This window comes from Eublepharis macularius, chromosome 17, assembly GCF_028583425.1.
Source record: "Eublepharis macularius isolate TG4126 chromosome 17, MPM_Emac_v1.0, whole genome shotgun sequence".
In the NCBI taxonomy this organism is placed as follows: Eukaryota; Metazoa; Chordata; class Lepidosauria; order Squamata; family Eublepharidae; genus Eublepharis; species Eublepharis macularius.
Window position 1 is genome coordinate 45,914,254 of NC_072806.1, and position 21,908 is coordinate 45,936,161.

The 21,908-nt window shown below is 43.6% G+C and overlaps 1 protein-coding gene across 2 annotated transcripts in view; it reads left to right on the forward strand.

Annotated features, from left to right (window-relative positions):
- Positions 1–21,908, forward strand: part of CCSER2 (coiled-coil serine rich protein 2) — a 356,652-nt gene that overhangs the window by 51,578 nt on the left and 283,166 nt on the right. For both annotated transcript variants that reach the window (XM_055001012.1, XM_055001013.1), the window contains exon 2: positions 6,532–7,995. In XM_055001012.1, coding sequence (XP_054856987.1) covers positions 6,579–7,995 — 1,417 coding nt within the window. In that variant the 5' untranslated portion in view covers positions 6,532–6,578. The remainder of the gene's footprint in view (positions 1–6,531; positions 7,996–21,908) is intronic.

Genomic DNA, 21,908 nt, shown 5'->3' on the forward strand with positions numbered 1-21,908 from the left:
ATATGCAAATATTTAGGGTCTATTCACATGACAGCACAAACAAATATTGATTGGTTTGACACTTCACTGAATATTCATAATTTCATAGTACAGCCTTCCAATTAGTTAAAAAATTATGTCATAATCTAAACTTCACAACAAAACTACAAATCTCCAACAAGTGTCAGGAAAAGTTAAGTTGGACGATCACCATTGGTTGAATCTCTGATAGAGGAACATCAATCTCAGTAGAGTCCACTATTTTAATTAATTGTCAAAGGATGAAAGCACACCTGTTGAATTACCTTATACATAGAAAAAATACACTGAAAGTTCATGTAAAGTTTAAAAGTTCATCTAGAGTATAGAAGCTAGGCCTAGTATTGTTCAGTATTGATTATTGGCATATGATCTTAATCTATATTGGCATAACAGTAGCAAAATCAAAAATAGTCCAGTAGCACCTTTAAGACTAACCAATTTTATTATAGCATAAGCTTTCGAGAATCAAGTTCTCTTCGTCAGATGCCTGATCAAAACTGGGCAGATACAGAAGAGGAGGGGGAAAGAGAGGGAAGGAGGGGAGCATAAATCACAAGAAGGCAGAATGCAATTAGCATAGAGGCAATCAAAACATTCCTTTGCTTGGAAATGTAAACATTTCCTTTTGGTGTGCAGTCAGTTTGTAGCAGTGAAGGTATCCAATTCCTATGTAGTATAAGCCTTCGGTAACCACAGCTCTCCCTGCCAGTTGCATCTGACAAAGAGAACTGTGGTCCCCGAAAGCTCACACCAGGCGTCACTGGGCTCCCCCAGATCACGCCTCTGTAAAGAGAATCTGTTACCTGTGGTAATGTGATAACCATTCATAGTCTCTATTCAGTCCCCGCTTGACAGAGTCAAATTTGCATATGAATTCCAATTCAGCAGCCTCCCGCTGGATTTTGTTTTTGAAAGGTTTCTGTTGAACCACAGCGACCTTTAAGTCTTTGGTGGAATGTCCTGGTAGATTGAAATGTTCTCCCACTGGTTTTTGGACGTTTCCATTTCTAATGTCAGATTTGTGTCCATTTATTCTTTTGCATAGAGGTTGGCTGGTTTGTCCAATGTACAGAGCAGAGGGACATTGTTGGCACATGAGGGCATATATCAGATTGGAGGATGAGCAGCTGTAAGAGCCAGAGACAGTGTAGTTGATGCCATTGGGCCCTGTAATTGAATTCCCTGGGTAGATATAGGGGCAGAGCTGGCATCTGGGTCTGTTGCAGGGCTTGGTACCTGTGCTGGTGACTCTGCTGACCGATTCATGATTGTAAGTGAGAAGTCGTTTAAGATTGGGGGGCTGTCTGTAGGCAAGGAAAGGTCTTCCACCCAGGGCTTCTGAGAGAGAGGTATCATTTTCCAGGATGGGTTGTAGCTCACTGATGATACGTTGGATGGGTTTGAGCTGGGAGCTATAGGTGACAACCAGTGGTGTTCTGTTCTTAGTTCCTTTAGGTTTGTCCTGGAGCAGACTGTTTCTGGGTACTAGTCTGGCCCTGTTAATTTGTTTCTTCACTTCATTTGGTGGGTACTGTAGTCCCAAAAATGCTTGTTGTAAATCTCTTAAGTGTGAGTCTCGGTCGAGAGCATTGGAGCAGATACGGTTGTAACGTAAGGCTTGGCTGTAGACAATAGACCGAGTGGTATGTTTAGGGTGGAAGCTGGAGGCATGTAGATATGAGTATCGGTCTGTTGGTTTCCGGTATAAGGTGGTATTTATTCGTCCATTATGTAGTTGTACAGTGGTGTCCAGGAAGTGTACCTGTTGTGTAGAGTGGTCCAGGCTTAAGTTGATAGTAGGGTGAAAGTTATTGAAGTCCTGATGAAATCTCTCAAGGGCTTCCTTCCCATGGGTCCAAATGATGAAGATGTCATCCAGGAATCTTAAGTATAGTAGTGGTTCCAGTGGATGGGAGCTGAGGAAGTGTTGCTCTAAGTCCGCCATGAATATGTTAGCATATTGTGGTGCCATGCGTGTGCCCATGGCTGTGCCATTAACCTGTAGATATAAGTTGTCACCAAATTCGAAGTAATTGTGAGTGAGTACGAAGTGACAAAGTTCAGTGGCGAGGTTTGCTGTGGTTTTGTCCAGGATAATATTCCGTATGGCTTGCAATCCATCTGCATGTGGGATATTGGTGTACAAGGCCTCCACATCCATGGTTGCTAGGATGGTGTCATCTGGTAGGTTGTCAATGGATTGTATTTTCCTGAGGAAGTCAGTGGTGTCCCGTAAATAGCTGGGTGTGCTGGTGGCATAGGGCCTGAGGATAGAGTCCATGTATCCCGAGACTCCTACTGTGATGGTGCATTTTCCTGCAACAATTGGGCGTCCTGGGTTACCTGTTTTGTGGATTTGGGTAGTAGGTAGAATCTTCCTGGTCGTGGTTCCTGGGGTGTGTCCGTATGGATGCATTCTTGTATGTCCATGGGGAGTGTTTTTAATATTTTATTGAGTTCCCTTTTGTATTGTTCAGTGGGGTCAGAAGGTAGTATTTTATAGAATGTTGTGTTGGAGAGTTGTCTTTCTGCTTCCTGTATATAATTTTGTTTATCCATGATGACAACTGCTCCGCCTTTGTCAGCTTCCTTGATTACGATGCCAGAATTATTTTGGAGGCTGTTTATGGCCTCTCTTTCTCCACGGCTGAGGTTCTGCTTTAGGTGTTGTTGTTTGTCAATTATCTCAGCCTGAGCACGTCTACGGAAGCATTCAATGTAAAAGTCCAATGAGGAGTTACGGCCCTCAGGGGGTGTCCATGTGGAATTCTTTTTCCTGGAGTTTTGTAACGATGGTTGTGTATTGCTGGGTTGGGGGGGTGGGGGCTGCTGTGATGGTGTCTGTTCAGTCCTTTGTTCGTCGTTTTGTCCAGCAGAGTAGTTGAAGAATTCTTTCAGTCTTAGGCGTCTAAAATAGGCCTCCAGGTCTCCACAAAGTTGTATGGTTTGTGTGGGTCTGGCTGGGCAAAAGGATAGTCCACGTGAGAGGACTGATTCCTCTGCTGGGCTCAGCTTGTAACTGGAAAGATTGATGATGTTGCTTGGATCCCAAGTGTTTTTGCTCTCTGTTGCAGGCAGGAGTTTTGAGAATTTCTTCTCCTTCTTGTTCTGTAATTCAGTGAATAGATTACAATAAATAGTTTCTCTGGTTGTGGCAAACATCTCCCAGTTACCGGTCTGTGCAGAGGGGGTGCACTTCATGGAAGAGTCTAGTTCAGAGACCTCTTGCTTGATCCATTGTTGCTTGCTGTACATCAGTCCAATGAGGTGAATTAAGAGTTTCCTGGATAAGGTGTTGCATAGTTTCTCACTGTAGTCTGTGTAGTAAGTGGATTTCAATGGATTCCTCACACGAAGTCCCTTGGGTAGAATGTCCAGTCTTTTGCATTTAGAAAGAAAGATGATGTCTGTTTGTATCTGTGCCAGTTTCTTCATGAGGTTGATGGATTTCCTCTCCATTCGGCTGAATGCGGTGCTTTCCAAGGTCATAGATCCAGAGGAGTTAGCCGTGTTAGTCTGTAGTAGCAAAATCAAAAAGAGTCCAGTAGCACCTTTAAGACTAACCAATTTTATTATAGCATAAGCTTTCGAGAATCAAGTTCTCTTCGTCAGATGCCTGATCAAAACTGGGCAGATACAGAAGAGGAGGGGGAAAGAGAGGGAAGGAGGGGAGCATAAATCACAAGAAGGCAGAATGCAATTAGCATAGAGGCAATCAAAACATTCCTTTGCTTGGAAATGTAAACATTTCCTTTTGGTGTGCAGTCAGTTTGTAGCAGTGAAGGTATCCAATTCCTATGTAGTATAAGCCTTCGGTAACCACAGCTCTCCCTGCCAGTTGCATCTGACAAAGAGAACTGTGGTCCCCGAAAGCTCACACCAGGCGTCACTGGGCTCCCCCAGATCACGCCTCTGTAAAGAGAATCTGTTACCTGAAACAGAAACCTTTCAAAAACAAAATCCAGCGGGAGGCTGCTGAATTGGAATTCATATGCAAATTTGACTCTGTCAAGCGGGGACTGAATAGAGACTATGAATGGTTATCACATTACCACAGGTAACATCGTTACAAAACTCCAGGAAAAAGAATTCCACATGGACACCCCCTGAGGGCCGTAACTCCTCATTGGACTTTTACATTGAATGCTTCCGTAGACGTGCTCAGGCTGAGATAATTGACAAACAACAACACCTAAAGCAGAACCTCAGCCGTGGAGAAAGAGAGGCCATAAACAGCCTCCAAAATAATTCTGGCATCGTAATCAAGGAAGCTGACAAAGGCGGAGCAGTTGTCATCATGGATAAACAAAATTATATACAGGAAGCAGAAAGACAACTCTCCAACACAACATTCTATAAAATACTACCTTCTGACCCCACTGAACAATACAAAAGGGAACTCAATAAAATATTAAAAACACTCCCCATGGACATACAAGAATGCATCCATACGGACACACCCCAGGAACCACGACCAGGAAGATTCTACCTACTACCCAAAATCCACAAAACAGGTAACCCAGGACGCCCAATTGTTGCAGGAAAATGCACCATCACAGTAGGAGTCTCGGGATACATGGACTCTATCCTCAGGCCCTATGCCACCAGCACACCCAGCTATTTACGGGACACCACTGACTTCCTCAGGAAAATACAATCCATTGACAACCTACCAGATGACACCATCCTAGCAACCATGGATGTGGAGGCCTTGTACACCAATATCCCACATGCAGATGGATTGCAAGCCATACGGAATATTATCCCGGACAAAACCACAGCAAACCTCGCCACTGAACTTTGTCACTTCGTACTCACTCACAATTACTTCGAATTTGGTGACAACTTATATCTACAGGTTAATGGCACAGCCATGGGCACACGCATAGCACCACAATATGCTAACATATTCATGGCGGACTTAGAGCAACGCTTCCTCAGCTCCCATCCACTGGAACCACTACTATACTTAAGATTCCTGGATGACATCTTCATCATTTGGACCCATGGGAAGGAAGCCCTTGAGAGATTTCATCAGGACTTCAATAACTTTCACCCTACTATCAACTTAAGCCTGGACCACTCTACACAACAGGTACACTTCCTGGACACCACTGTACAACTACATAATGGACGAATAAATACCACCTTATACCGGAAACCAACAGACCGATACTCATATCTACATGCCTCCAGCTTCCACCCTAAACATACCACTCGGTCTATTGTCTACAGCCAAGCCTTACGTTACAACCGTATCTGCTCCAATGCTCTCGACCGAGACTCACACTTAAGAGATTTACAACAAGCATTTTTGGGACTACAGTACCCACCAAATGAAGTGAAGAAACAAATTAACAGGGCCAGACTAGTACCCAGAAACAGTCTGCTCCAGGACAAACCTAAAGGAACTAAGAACAGAACACTACTGGTTGTCACCTATAGCTCCCAGCTCAAACCCATCCAACGTATCATCAGTGAGCTACAACCCATCCTGGAAAATGATACCTCTCTCTCAGAAGCCCTGGGTGGAAGACCTTTCCTTGCCTACAGACAGCCCCCCAATCTTAAACGACTTCTCACTTACAATCATGAATCGGCCAGCAGAGTCACCAGCACAGATACCAAGCCCTGCAACAGACCCAGATGCCAGCTCTGCCCCTATATCTACCCAGGGAATACAATTACAGGACCCAATGGCATCAACTACACTGTCTCTGGCTCTTACAGCTGCTCATCCTCCAATCTGATATACGCCCTCATGTGCCAACAATGTCCCTCTGCTCTGTACATTGGACAAACCAGCCAACCTCTATGCAAAAGAATAAATGGACACAAATCTGACATTAGAAATGGAAACGTCCAAAAACCAGTGGGAGAACATTTCAATCTACCAGGACATTCCACCAAAGACTTAAAGGTCGCTGTGGTTCAACAGAAACCTTTCAAAAACAAAATCCAGCGGGAGGCTGCTGAATTGGAATTCATATGCAAATTTGACTCTGTCAAGCGGGGACTGAATAGAGACTATGAATGGTTATCACATTACCACAGGTAACAGATTCTCTTTACAGAGGCGTGATCTGGGGGAGCCCAGTGACGCCTGGTGTGAGCTTTCGGGGACCACAGTTCTCTTTGTCAGATGCAACTGGCAGGGAGAGCTGTGGTTACAGAAGGCTTATACTACATAGGAATTGGATACCTTCACTGCTACAAACTGACTGCACACCAAAAGGAAATGTTTACATTTCCAAGCAAAGGAATGTTTTGATTGCCTCTATGCTAATTGCATTCTGCCTTCTTGTGATTTATGCTCCCCTCCTTCCCTCTCTTTCCCCCTCCTCTTCTGTATCTGCCCAGTTTTGATCAGGCATCTGACGAAGAGAACTTGATTCTCGAAAGCTTATGCTATAATAAAATTGGTTAGTCTTAAAGGTGCTACTGGACTCTTTTTAATTTCATAATATTTGTATGATCACTAATATTCTGATTTTCTCTCTCTCCCTCTAGAGTCAAGGAGAATTCAAGGGCTAGCTCTCATGGAATGAGTATAGCTCATGGAAGAAAAAAATCCTATCAAGACATCCTTCGTTTCCAGGTTACCAAAGTATGGAACAAAACCTGTAGGAAGTATCCTGCAGACTGTTCCAAATGGGACCGTTCTTAATTTATCAGGGAATTCTCAGAGCATTGACAAAAATCTCAGCAAGCACAATGGCACTCTTCGTATGTCTTCCTTTTCCTTCAACTGGAGAAAATCGAATAAATACCACCTGGGCAACCAGACTAATAGAGAATCTATCTCCAGCCACAATTCCAATGAAAAACTGAATGATTCTGAAAAGCATCCTCAGTCTCAAAGTACAGTTGGTCAGGAAGTGGTAAGGATAGGTTTGAACAGCACATCTTCACAGATTGGAAAACAAAGCAACATGTTTGTGTCATCTACAGAAGAATTAAGCCAAAATTCTTTGCCTGGGCTGCCTCGTTCAGCTAAGTTCTCCAAAAGTTCATTGTTAGGCAGAACTTCATATTCTGGACTTAATGCTCCGAAGTCATACTTCAACGGAATTTGTGGGACCCAGTCAACTGTAGGCTTTCAGAAAAACAGAAGTAATTCAACTATAATGAGAAGCAACTCAGGCGATAGTCTATCAGAGTCCACAGAAAATGTTAAATCTTTTTGTGAAAAAATGGTTCGGTCACAAAGCTTTTCTCATTCAGTTCAAAACACCCTCTTGCCCCCTACCATCTTAACCAGGTCACATTCTTTTAATAGAGCTGTAGATCTTACAAGGCCTTATCAGAAACAACACCTAGCTATTAGAACATCTCAGAGATCAAATCTGTTATTAAATGCTCAGCAGCTTGAGATACCCAGTAGTAATGAACCTCTAATGTATGGGCTTCCTAGATCTTATACAACTTTAGCATCTTCAGGACTGAAGAAACTGCCACTGTCAAATGGCTCTGGGGATGCACCATCTTTAAGATTTAGAACCGGCCACCCTTCTTTATTGAAGCCTAGCAGCCAACGTATGGGGAGAAAGATTCCAATGGATGGCAGCACAAATAATGATAATGAAAAATCCTTATTGGAGGACTCTTTGATTTCAATAAATGTCTGTAGAGGAACTGATGAAAAAGACACACACAACAGTGAAAGACCAGAAGTTACTGAAGTATATAATTTGGTAGAGGATGATGGTAAACTTATTTTCAGAGATGGTGATGTTGATGAAATATCTATATCTTCCTTGTCATCTTCTGAGAAAAATGATCTGAGTGAAGACTTTAGTGATGATTTTGTAGATCTAGAATATCAAAACAGAACAATAAGAATTCAAGAAGAGAAAATTTCTGTTCAAGAATTACAGTGTGGAAATGAAATACCATTAAATCAACTTCTTTCTCTTAAGGAAAATGAAAGATCCAGTTGTAATTCTGATGAGTGGCTGGATATTCGAGTGTCTGGTAAATATGACCACCACCACCTCTTTTTAAGATAAGACCGCAAACTTCTATAATGTGCTGGTAGTCCTCTGTCAGCTACCAATATTTACCTGAAAGGAAGGCTAGAGTTTTCCCCCCATATGTACTGCTAAGAAAAAGGGCAAAGCATCTTACGTTTTCATGTTATGTTTATGTAGAGTTATTTAAAAAACCCTTTTGTATAAATTTTTGGGAGGGAGGGGGTGTCACCTTACATTCAGATTCTTCCCTTCAGGTAAATATAGTAATAACAAATCTTGAAAGTTAGATTGAATAATAACAAAGATTGTCACTCTTTATATTGGACTGTGGAGTTCGATAATCTTTTAAAATTTTAACTTTTTGATTCTTCCAATGGCATAACTGCTTTAAGATTTTTAAAACACTGGGTACACATAAAGATGACAAGCCAGTTTTGGAGAACACAAAATTATTCCCTATACTTTGTATGCTATACTATGTCTTACAGTCTGCAGTTAAGTAATAACCACAAATTTTAGGGGCAATGGTAGAAAGGAACTCTAATTTATAAAATTAGCCTTTAATTGCTACAGAGAACCACAGATAATACAATGTGCGCACAAACCCAGACCAAATAATTGTCAAAGCAGTTGCTTGTTATATTTCATTTTTTCCTGTTACTGCTCTTGAGCCCAACAGCTTGGTGTTTGGATTCTCAAAATCAACACACTGGTAGAGAATGTGTATGTATAAATTTAGTGTTGAATACTGAAAATGATATGAGCATATTTTAAGTCAAATTTAATAAGTAGAGGAGTTGAAACGTTATTCACTTGAAGAAGGAATGACACTCCAGTCGGGTACTGTCCTATCCACAATCCCTGGAGACAGGAAATAGGTTGTTCCTTTTGTCTCTAGGGGGGAGGCAGTGCTAACTATCCTCAGTTGCTTCCTGCTTCCTCCTGAAACCAGAGCAAGGAAAGAGCTGCACATTTCTTCATCAAGTTCATAGGTTGTTTTTTCCTTCATGTACCTTTATTTACTAAATCTGTCTACTCTTCTCTGCTGTTAAAAAGTAAGAGAAAGGCTGCTTTTTCTTTACTAATTTTACTTTCTGTTTGCTGGCCCAGCATTGAATGGAGTGAGGAAAAAGCAACAAAATAAATATGACAACTTGTTGGCATTAGAAAGGCCACAACTTTATTGGTTTACAGCTTACAGAGCCTTGGGTGCAGTATGGGATGCTGATTCAAGCATCATCTTCATCTACGGTTTTCAGTGCAGTCCCACACTGGGATCGGCACTTGTGCAGGCCAGCCGATCAGACATGAATTTCTTTAGCTTACTGCTATTAAGCGGGGGGACCTCCACCAAACCACTTCATAATCTGGACTGTCAGTTCTTTTCCCTAGGGTGAAAGCTGATAGGCGCCTCTCTTGTGATCAACGGAAGACTGAACTGACTTTTAGCATAAAAGTAGATCAGTATGAAGAACCACTTTGTCCTTATGGAAAACCCAGAATCTTTTGGTCGTAGGTAAAGCTCTCAATTCTGATGCTGTTTTGGCTGAAGTACTCCCACCGACTGCTTACTCAACACATTGGAGCATGCCCCTTTCCCAGAGATATGAGCCCCAACAGAGTGATCGTGCTGTTCACAAGCCTCCCCCGCATGTATTTGTTTCCCCCCCTCAAACACAAATAGGAGCCGCCACCCATTTCAAAGCCTGCAGCGCTTAATGGTCGCTCTTGCATAGCTGAAGGGTGGGAAGAGGCTTGGCATTGCACAGCCCTTTTGCCTCATTACCAGAGGATGACTGTTCCCTTTCTCCCTCAAGGGACACTGCAGCATTTTACAGAGAAGGCAAGGATGTCACTGAACTGAGAGCTCAAAGAAGCCCCTGCCCAAGACTCACCTGAGGCTTCCACTTGAGGGCTATTGGGGTATGGGGTGCAGCACATGGCAGCTGACATTATCCTGAGGACCGAACAACTCCCAGCAGCCTCCTTTGGATTGCATGGGCAACCAGCAACTAAAAAATGCCTGGCCAGCCAATCAGCTGCAGACTGCCGAGGCTTGTAGTCAGGAGGACTTTGCAGCCAGCAGATCTGGAAGATGCAATCTTCCCTCTGGTCCGCTAACCAGGTATATTTCCAGGAGCCAGCCAGGCCCTCATCACTTGGCTCTCAACTAGCTTTCCATCTTCCCTCCCATGCTGTACTGTTGGTAGTTGGGGTTGGGGACAATCGGTGATCTGACTCATGACCCTCATTCCTTGGTTGATAGTTCAGTACTCTTTAACTTGCATGTGTTTTGGGTTGTTTCTTTACTTTGTCGCAACTTTAGGTAGAGGCAGTTTTGGCATTGGGCATGGATCTTTGGGGGGGGGCATGCCCTGCAAGCCGAGTTTCCCTGTATTTGGGGAGCCCCTTAAGGGATCTTTGGGGTCATGCATGTTAGTGATGTGCCCAGTTTAGGGGCTGTTGGGCATGATCATTCCCAGATTGCAGTGAATCCACACAAAGATTTGCACTCATCTGGGATCCCACTTACCGTTATCCTGCAGCTGACCGAAGGTGTAAGGGAATCACTGGGTGGTGGACAAATAAAACAGGGTTGCGCTTACCTGTAACAGCTGTTCATCTAGGTCTTTGTGCAGGCACACATTGGGATCTGCACTTGCACAGACCAAATGATCGGATAGGAATTTCTTTAGCTTAGTGCTATTAAGGGGGGGGCGACCCCCCCAAACTGCTTCAAGCCAGCTTTTCCCACCAAAACAGTCACGTGTTCAGGGAGGTCACCCCTCTTCTTCCCCAGTTTTCCTGCACCGCTGCTCACCATTCAACTTACACTCGAGAGCTCACAGCGGGGCAGGAGGGGGGAAATGTGTGCCTGCATGAAGACCTAGATGAACAGCAGTTACAGGTAAGTGCAACCCTGTGTTCACCTACGGTCTTCAGTGCAGTCCCACATTGGGAGAATAGCAAGCTACTCACCAACTGGTGCGGTGATGCTCTCAGGTTAAAGGAGACTGCAAAATTTCTTGTCCCACTGCCAACTCTTTTCGAGCATTGACATCCAAGGCATAATACCTCTTGACGAACTCCTCAGAGGATCAGGTGGCTGCATTGCAGATGTCCATTAGAAGAACTCCACATAAGAATGCAGCTGAAGTCACCTGTGCTCTTGTTGAATGGGCTCGAAGACCAAATGGACATGGTACAACAGTGCCTGATCGCAGAGACCACCTATCTCGATATAGTTTGAGTGGAAGCAGCCCTGCCCTTGTTAGGGCCTTAATGACAACAAAAAACCTTGTATCTTTGCGAAAGTATTGAGTTCTGTCCTTGCAAAATAAAACAGCTCTCCTGACATCTAATGCGTGTAAGTGCACATTCTTGGACGGTTGTAGGACCTGAGAAGAACACTGGGAGGGATATGCTCTGCGCTGTATGGAACTTTGGTACAACTTTGGGCAAAAACCGTAAACTGTTGCGCATTACTAATCTATCAGGGTGTATCTGTAGAAAGGAAGGCTCTATTCACAATGTCCTGAGCTTGTTGATCCTTCTAGCTGATGTGCTAGCTAATAAAACGGCCATCTTCAGTGAGGGACGAAGAACATGTTGCCATTGGTTTGAACGGTTTAAACATTAATTTTGCTAGCACCAGTGACAACAACCATTAGGGTACTGTAGGGGCCCTTGATGAGTAGAAGTTATACAACCCTTTCAAAAATAATTTTGACAAATAGTGCAAAAAAATAGTTTTTCTGTCCACTCTCCTATGGAATGCAGAGATAGCTACCAAATGGATCTTTACAGATGAAGAGGACAGCCCCGAGGCCTGCAGTGAAACCAAGTATTCAAAAACACTGGACAACTGACACATTTCTGGCACGTTGTTCTTAGTGTTTGCCCATATGACAAACCTATTCCATTTGTACACATACGACTTCCTAGTGGACATTCCACGTGAGTTAAGCAAAACGCTTGCCACCTCTTAAAAAAATTGCATACCTATTGTCCCAGAAACCATGCTGTCAGGTGTAACCAGCCCAAGTCGTTATGGAGAGTCCCCCTGTATGTTATCAAGTCCAGTACTGCCGGTAAGTGGACATAACCCATTGCTATGCAGTTGATTGTATAGAACCACGGCTGACGTGGTCAATATGGAGCTATCGGTAAGCATCCGGTTCCCTCTGCTTGAATTTTGCAGACTACCTTCTGAATTAGTGGAATGGGAGGGCAAGCATAAAACAACACCCCCGTCCCATTGAATCTGGAAGGGACTGACTGTCTCTCCCTTCTCCAGAACAGAACACGGGCTTTGGTATTGTCCCGTGTGGCGAATAAATCGACTCCCATTCCAGAACACCTGATGAGCATATCTGTCTGTCAGGACCCACTCGTGGTGTGACTTGCCCATCCTGTTCAATTGATCTGCCCTCGTATTGTGCATGCCTGCTATATGCACGGCTGACAATGTAATGCCATGGTCTACAGCCCAGTCCCACAAACAGATGGCCTCTTCACAGAGCTTTCTTGAAGCAGTGCCACCCTGTTTATGTAAAATACCATGGTTGTATTGTCCGAAAAAAACTGGACTTTCCTATGTGTCAACATATCTGAAAGAGAGTTAAGTGCATAATATACTGCATGGTGTTCCAATAGATTAATATGGTTCCATTTCTCTGATTCAGACCAAACATCATTTACTGACACCTCCCCATAATGGCCTCCCCATCCCTCTAAGGAGGCATCTGTGGTTAGAGTAACCTCATGGTTACTCAAATCAAAATCTACTCCTTTGGACAGATTGTCAGTGACTCCACCACCCAAAAGAACTTAAAACCCTTCCAGGAATTGAAAATTTCTTGTGTGGGGTTTGCAATCATGGATGGAAATGCCGAATGAACCACAGCTGTAAAGTCCTCATCCTTAAATGTATCAATGGAACTACTGCTGTGGTTGAGGCCATGAGTTCTAGCAGTACTTGGATCATTTCTGCTGACTGAAATCTGCCTTCCTTAACTGCTGGAGGGATTTGCTGAAGTTGAGGTGTAGGAGGACAGTGTTTGGGGCTGTGTGAGTGTGTACAGCCTGCTGTAAAGTGATGCCAGTTGGAGTGAGTGTTTCTGTTTGTCTTTTTTGCCTGAGTTGGAGCTGATTGCAGAGAGGGATTGTTACCAATTGGAGAGTACCTGTTTTGCCTGGAGCTAAATGCTGGCCCCACCCTCTACGGAGTGAGCCTTGAATTGAATTAGATTCCTTTTCACCAGAGGCACATCACAGCCATCTGGGTTCTGAGAAGAAGCAGCATGGAGATGCTAGAGTGGTGAGTCTTTTTCTGTTGCCTTCCTTAATTAATAGGGGAATTTGCTGAGGTTACTGTGTGGGTGGCCTGAGTTCGACCTGATGGCAGAGGGGGATTTTTACGAATTGGAGAGTGCCTATTTTGTCTTGGGCTAACTGCTGGTCCCACTCTGTACTGAGTGAGCCTTAATTGAATTAGACTCCTCCTCACCAGAGGCACATCACAGTCATCTGGGCTCAGAGAAGGAAAGGGAGCTGCAGCTAGAAGAGTACTCTTGGAATATACTTGGAAGGCGATGATATCGACAGAAGGCTCCTTTCAAAATGACAAAATGACAAGGCTGAGAGACCAGAATGCTGAAGAATTTTTTAAGGATTGGGGTAGATTGAAAGAGTATTTGGAAAAAAAGTGGGACGTGAAGGGGAAATTGTGGCAATTTGAAAGTTATTAGGGGAATTTAGTGGGGACAGTAATCTTTACCATTTAAAGAAAAGTTTTAATTATTGTAAAGTTAAAATTTTAAATAGATTTGAGTTTAATGGAAATTATTTAGTTTATTAATGTAATAAGAGTTAATTATATATAGAGAGAATAGAAAAATAAGTTATAGATTAAGATATGGGTTGGAAAACTGTTGGAAGTCACCAAAAAAGGGGGGTGGGAAAGGGTAGGGGAAAATTGATATTTAGGTTTAATAATTGAAATAATGTTTGTAAATCTGTACTCACCTAATAAAATTTCTTTAAAAAAAATGAACTCAGAGGCTTGATGAGAGTCATTCCGTGGGGGAGTGTGCTGGAAGGGACAGGAACAAGTGAAGGGTGGGCTCTTCTCAAACATGAGCTTTTGCAAGCTCAAGCCTTCACTATCCCAGCAAGACGGAAACATGGTAAGGGCTCCAAGAAACCGATGTGGATGAACAGAGAGCTCCACAATAAGCTAAGGGAGAAAAAGGAAATGTTCAGGAAATGGAGAGGACAGACCTCTAAGGAGGAATATGAGGGTTACTAGGTACTGCAGATCAGCCATCAGAGAAGCCAAAGCTCAATATGAACTGGGTCTGGCCAGGAGGGCTCGCTACAATAAGAAAAACTTCTACAGATATGTGAGAAGCAAACACAAGGTAGTAAAAGTGGTAATTGGATTGCTGTTGGGAGTGGAAGGAGAAACTCTGATGCAGGAGTTTAGTCTAGGCTGTGACTGACCTGCATAGGGACCTTTGTACGGATACTGAGGTCTATAGTGTTGAAATCTATAAGGCCGATAATCACGCCTTTGTTGATAATCACGCCTCCCAGGATGTCTATATATGGGATTTCCAGATGACTGTGGCAAAATACCATAGGACTTGGCTTTCTCAGTCCTTCATTTTCTTTGATAGGTAGTCATTCGTTTTCTCTGAGAATAACGAGGTGCCTTCAAATGGCATGTTTTCTGTCTTATTGCCTGTCTCAATAGGTAACCTCAATAGGTTACCTAAGCCATGCATGCCTGCATAGTGCCACAGCTGCATTAAGGCCTCTGGCTGACATATCTAACACGTGCTGGCTAGCACTGATTTGTTGCTTTGACAAAATTACTGCCTTCTCAAAGATCAACTTTACAAGAGGCTTTTTATCTTCAGGTTTGTGTTATGTGCCGTCAAGTCGTCTCCGACCTATGGCAATACTATGAATGAAAGACCTCCAAAACATCCTATCTTTAACAGACCCTGCAAACTGGAGTTTGTGGCTTCTTTTATTGAGTCAAGCCATCGTGTTTTAGGTCTTCCTCTTTTCCTAGCATTATTGACTTTTCCAGAGAATCTTGTCTTCTCATGATGTGACCAAAGTACGATAGCCTTAGTCTTATCATTTTAGCTTCTAACGAGAATTCAGGCTTGATTTGATCTAGTACCTACTTCATCAGTAGTCATTTCAAGTATTGTCGAAGGCTTTCACGGCCAGAGAACGGTGGTTGTTGTGGGGTTTCTGGGCTGTATTGCCATGGTCTTGGCATTGTAGTTCCCGACGTTTCGCCTGCAGCTGTGGCTGGCATCTTCAGAGGTGTAGCACCAAAAGACAGAGATCTCTCAGTGTCACTGTGACACTGAGAGATCTCTGTCTTTTGGTGCTACACCTCTGAAGATGCCAGCCACAGCTGCAGGCGAAACGTCGGGAACTACAATGCCAAGACCATGGCAATACAGCCCGGAAAACCCACAACAACCATAGTCATTTCAAGTCTTCACTATTTTCTGCTAACAATCTGATGTCATCTGCATATCTCAGATTGTTAATGTTCCTCCCACCAAATTTTACTCCACCTTTTTCTCCATCTAATCCAGCTTTCCTTATGAAATACTCTGCATAGAGGTTGAACAGGTAGGAAGATAATGTGCATCTTTGTTTGACACTTTTGCCAATTGGAAACCATTTTGTTTTCACTATATTCTGTCCTGACTAGCCTCTTGTCCAGCGTACAGGTTGCACATCAAAACAATCAGATGTTGTGGCACCCCCATTTCTTTAAGACTCTCCATAGCTTTTCATGATCTACACAGTCAAAAGCTTTTCTGTAGTCTATAAAACACACGGTGATTTTCTTCTGAGATTCCCTGGTATGTTTCATTAGCCATCGTAAATTTGCAATATGATCTCTGGTGCCTCTTCCTTTTCTGAATCCAGCTTGAACATCTGGCATTTCTATTTTCCGTATATGGTAAGAGTCTTTGCTGTAGAATTTTGAGCATCACTTTGCTTGCATGGGAAATTAACGCGATTGTCCGATAGTTGCTGCACTCCTTGGTATCCCCTTTTTGGGGAATTGGAATGTAGACCGGGTGTTTCCAGTCTATGGGCCGTTGTTTTGATTTCCATATTTGTTGACAGATTCTTGTTAAGATTTTGATGGACTCCATTTCTGTAGCTTGAAATACCTGTATTGGTATTCCATCTACTCCAGGTGCTTTGTTTCTCTCAATTGCTTTGAGTGCAACTTTTACTTCACTTTCTAGGATTTCTGGTTCTTCATCAGAAGATTCTTTGTCAAAAGCATCTGTCATCTTTCCATTTCTTTTGTATAGTTCTTCAGTGTATTGTTTTCATCTTTCCTTTATTTTGTCCTGATCAGATACTGTATTTCCATGTTGATCTTTCAGTATCCCAAGCTGTAGCTTGAATTTCCCTTTGATTTCTCGGATCTTTTGGAACAAGTCTCTTGTTCTTTCTGTTTTGTTGCTCTCTTCTATTTCTTTGCCCTGGTTATTATAATAGATTTCTTTGTTTCTGTGTGCAAGCCGCTGAAAAGTTGCATTTAGCATTTTTAGCCTGTTTCTGTTGCCTTTTGCTTTTGCTTGTCTAACTTTAGAAATTTTAAGAGTTTCCTCAGTCATCCATTTAGGCTTCTACTTTCTTTTGGCTACAGAAGAATGGCTACATTCTTCTGATCTCTGGTTTCAGCCTGTAGGTCTTCTGGCTCATGATCAATTAAACTTAGTATTGCAAATCTGTTCCTTACCTGGTCTTTAAATTCTTTAGGAATATTATTTAGATTGTATTTTGGCACTATGATTTTTTTGTTTCTTTTAAGCTTTATTCTAATTTTTGATATTAGCAACTCGTGACCTATATCACGATCCGTTCCTGGTCTTGTTTTAGCTGAGAGATTAGAGCTTCTCCATCTTCTGCTTTCAGTTATGTAATCTATTTGGTTCCTGTATTGGTCACTCGGTGATTTCCACGTATACAATCGTCTTTTTAGTTGCCTGAAGCATGTATTAACAATGAACAGGTTGTTGGCTTCACAAAATTCTATGAGCCGCTCTCCTGCTTCATTTCGTGATCCTAGTCCAAATTTTCCAACTATGCTTGATTCTGCTTTATCACCTACTTCTGCATTCCAGTCACCTATGATTGTTTAGGTGTACTATCTTGTTTAAGTGTACTATCAATTTCTTCTTGGACACTTGCAAAAATGTTTTCTATTTCTTCCTCCTCAGCAACTGTAGTTGGAGCATAAACTTGAATGATGGTTATGTTAACCGGCTTTCCCTGAAGTCTGATTGATATTAATCGGTCAGACTTTGCGTTGTAGCTCTTAACTGCTTCTGCTGTCTCACCTCACTATTAGAGCAACAACCTTTTCTTTAAGTTTGTTCCCACAGTAAAATGCTGTGATTTTCTAACTGAAAATGTCCTGAGTTGGTCCACATTAGTTCACTTATGCCCAGGACTGCAATGTTTAAATGGTCCATTTCTTGTTTTACGATATCTAGCTTACCTGTCTTCATACTTCTCACATTCCATGTTCCTATTATGTGTATTGCACAGCTTTGGATTTTCTTTTTTCATCTATTCATGTCCACAACTGGATGTCCTTTTGGCTTTAATCTAGTCCCATCATTAAGAATAGCGCTATTCGTACAAGTCCTCAGCTCTTCCTCAGTAGCCAATATAGTGCCATTCGACCTGAGGGTTTTGTTTTGCAGTACTATCTTTTTTCATTTTAGATTGTCTCACCATAGGGTTTTCAAGGTAAGAGATTCATAGAGTTGGAAGGGGCCATACAGGCCATCTAGTTCAACCCCCTGCCCAGTGCAGGATGAGCCTAAAGCACCTCTGACAAAGATTAGCAGAAGTGGTTTACCATTGCCTTCCACTTTGCAATCCTAATCAGGGTTAATTGAAGTGACACTGCCATTGTCTGTGAAAGATACTCCGCCAGTGTCACCTTCCATTACTGCTACTGCCCAGTACCTAACCTTCAAAAATTCCTCTACTCCCATCGCCATTGGGACATTCAGTTCACTTCTGCTGATGTGACTGTTGATTCCTAAAGTGGGTGGAGGCATCTTAGTCTGGTGTCTTAGCTTTGACCATTCTGCCTTGAGTGACTTTTCTAGAAGTTTAAACTCTTGACCAAGTCTGTGCTCTTGTAGGTGTTGCTCTCAGCTTCCCTGACGCATACAACCCCCCTCACCATGTGAAGATGTGTATCCAAGAGGTTGGGACTCCATAAAACCAGCCAAAGAAATATTTGGTATCCACTCACTATTGTCAAATAATTCGCTATTTTCACTGCTAGGGCCGAGCCTGAGTAGACCTTCTTCCCCACAGCATCAAGTTTTTTGCTGTATCTGCTGGGGTCATCATGTTGCCTGATTCGTTTCTAGCTTCTTGTTCCTCCATAATCATGGAAGATGCATGGACGGGTAGCTGCACTTATGTTGCCTAACCCTGTAATGGGCCTCCACTTTCTTTGTGGTGGCTGATGTTGAAGCCAGCTTCTGACAGAGTCTCTAAGATCTCAATGAAGCCTTTAATCATTGGAAAGGCGATTGCATCAGAGGTGTCAGAGTAAATGTGTTTTAATATGCTATCCTTTGATGTCTGCAGCTCCATGGAGACGTTAATGTTAAGCAACTTCACCATGCGAAGCATCTGTTCTGCATACAACTTAAAGTCAAAACTGGGTGAACTCCTTTCCTAGTCATCTAAAGTTTCTTCTGGTGAGGGATCCAACCCAAGACTCAGGCTCTGTTCTGTTCTGAGAGCCTCCTGCTCTGAACCCGACTCTGACCTAGGATTGAAGAAGCAGAACGCGCCTCAGAGAACCAACTTGGATCCAAGAAGTGCGGGGATTTCATGGACACTGAATGACCCAAAATCAAAACTGTATAGGGGTAAGCAGGGTAAAAGTCTCACTCATCAAGATAGTCAGTTGGTGACTGTGGAGGGTACCACAACAGCTGCTGAAAAGAGTGTATCAGCTTGGAGGCTGCATACTCCTCCTGGAGGTAATCTGCCTTTCTCCTGTTTTCAACACCCAAGGATGGGGATCCAAACACTGGCCTCCTACAGGATAGTATTGCTTCCAATGCTTTCAGTTCAGATTTAGAGACCTTTGCTGTAACCGGAGATTTCTTGTGGAGCTGTGACTTACACTTAGTCTTTGCCACACTCTTTGATTTATCCTTGTGTTTCTTCGGTGGAAGGGCAGTGGTGTCACTTCAGATACAGCAAGTACTGGTGACTTGGAAGCCCCACAGCTCTCCAATTGTATGACACTAGCTGCTGTTCAGGCCGAAGCTGAAGTGTCTCGTGACCGTGAGTGGTGCTGATGTCAGCTCCAAGGACATGACTTCAGATCTGATGGCTCTCTGATAGACTTCAGATCCAAAGATGTTACGGGACTGGTGGTTTCGGAAGCTGATCATGCCTTGTGCTCTGCGAGAGTAGGTATTTTTGCTACTGGGCTACTGGCAGTAGACATGGCCTTCTCCTAGAGCATTGCCTTTAAACCTGATGTTCATTCTCCCCTTGTTTTGGGGGTGAATAACTGGCAGTGCTTGCATTTTTCAACCACATGGAAGTCGCTTAAACATGCCAAGCACAACTGATGGCCTTCAGTTTTAGCCATTTTGGTGCTGCAGTCTGCACACTTTTTAAATAGGGATTTGTCTGCCATCCCAACAATCTCAAATTTGCTCTCCAGGAACCGATGGGAAAAAAGGAGGGGGAAGGGCCTAGAGGGAAACCTCCTCAACTCACCACTCCAACCCCACAGAAGTACACGAAGATGCTGCTTCTTCTAACTAAACTCACTAAACTATTATAAGAAAACTTCAACTATTAGTTGTTTACAAATATATATGAAACTTGTTTTTAAACAACTAAAGCAAACAGCTAAAGAGAACGTCTGCCTCTCACAGTGGCAAAAAGGTACCTGGAATGAAGAGGGGCGACCTCGAACACATGACTGTTTCTGTGAGAAAAGCCGGCTTGAAGCAGTTTAGGAGAGGTCCCCCCCTCAATAAAGCTAAGCATTCTTATGTGGAGTTCTTCTAGTGGACATCTGCAAAGCCGCCACCTGGTCCTCCGAGGAGACCTTTGTGAGGCATTATGCCTTGGATGTCAACGCTCGAAAAGAGTTGGCAGTGGGACAAGCAGTTTTGCCGTCTCTCTTCACCTGAGAGCATCACCGCACCAGTTGGTGAGTAGCTTGCTATTCTCCCAATGTGGGACTGCACTGAAGACCGTAGGTGAACACAGGGTTGCACTTACCTGTAACTGCTGTTCATCTAGGTCTTCATGCAGGCACACATTTTCCCCCCTCCTGCCCCGCTGTGAGCTTTCGAGTGTAAGTTGAATGGTGAGCGGCGGTGCAGGAAAACTGGGGAAGAAGAGGGGTGACCTCCCTGAACACGTGACTGTTTTGGTGGGAAAAGCTGGCTTGAAGCAGTTTGGGGGGGTCGCCCCCCCTTAATAGCACTAAGCTAAAGAAATTCCTGTCCGATCATTTGGTCTGTGCAAGTGCAGATCCCAATGTGTGCCTGCACAAAGACCTAGATGAACAGCTGTTACAGGTAAGTGCAACCCTGTTTTATTTGTCCACCACCCAGTGATTCCCTTACACCTTCGGTCAGCTGCAGGATAACGGTAAGTGGGATCCCAGATGAGTGCAAATCTTTGTGTGGATTCACTGCAATCTGGGAATGATCATGCCCAACAGCCCCTAAACTGGGCACATCACTAACATGCATGACCCCAAAGATCCCTTAAGGGGCTCCCCAAATACAGGGAAACTCGGCTTGCAGGGCATGCCCCCCCCCCAAAGATCCATGCCCAATGCCAAAACTGCCTCTACCTAAAGTTGCGACAAAGTAAAGAAACAACCCAAAACACATGCAAGTTAAAGAGTACTGAACTATCAACCAAGGAATGAGGGTCATGAGTCAGATCACCGATTGTCCCCAACCCCAACTACCAACAGTACAGCATGGGAGGGAAGATGGAAAGCTAGTTGAGAGCCAAGTGATGAGGGCCTGGCTGGCTCCTGGAAATATACCTGGCTAGCGGACCAGAGGGAAGATTGCATCTTCCAGATCTGCTGGCTGCAAAGTCCTCCTGACTACAAGCCTCGGCAGTCTGCAGCTGATTGGCTGGCCAGGCATTTTTTAGTTGCTGGTTGCCCATGCAATCCAAAGGAGGCTGCTGGGAGTTGTTCGGTCCTCAGGATAATGTCAGCTGCCATGTGCTGCACCCCATACCCCAATAGCCCTCAAGTGGAAGCCTCAGGTGAGTCTTGGGCAGGGGCTTCTTTGAGCTCTCAGTTCAGTGACATCCTTGCCTTCTCTGTAAAATGCTGCAGTGTCCCTTGAGGGAGAAAGGGAACAGTCATCCTCTGGTAATGAGGCAAAAGGGCTGTGCAATGCCAAGCCTCTTCCCACCCTTCAGCTATGCAAGAGCGACCATTAAGCACTGCAGGCTTTGAAATGGGTGGCGGCTCCTATTTGTGTTTGAGGGGGGAAAACAAATACATGCGGGGGAGGCTTGTGAACAGCACGATCACTCTGTTGGGGCTCATATCTCTGGGAAAGGGGCATGCTCCAATGTGTTGAGTAAGCAGTAGGTGGGAGTACTTCAGCCGAAACAGCATCAGAATTGAGAGCTTTACCTATGGCTAAAAGATTCTGGGTTTTTCTATAAGGCCAAAGTGGTTCTTCATACTGATCTACCTTTATGCTAAAAGTCAGTTCAGTCTTCCATTGTTCGCAAGAGAGGAGTCTTATCAGCTTTCACCCTCGGGAAAAGAACTGGCAGTCTTTAGATGTGCAGTGACTCTACATCAGGCAC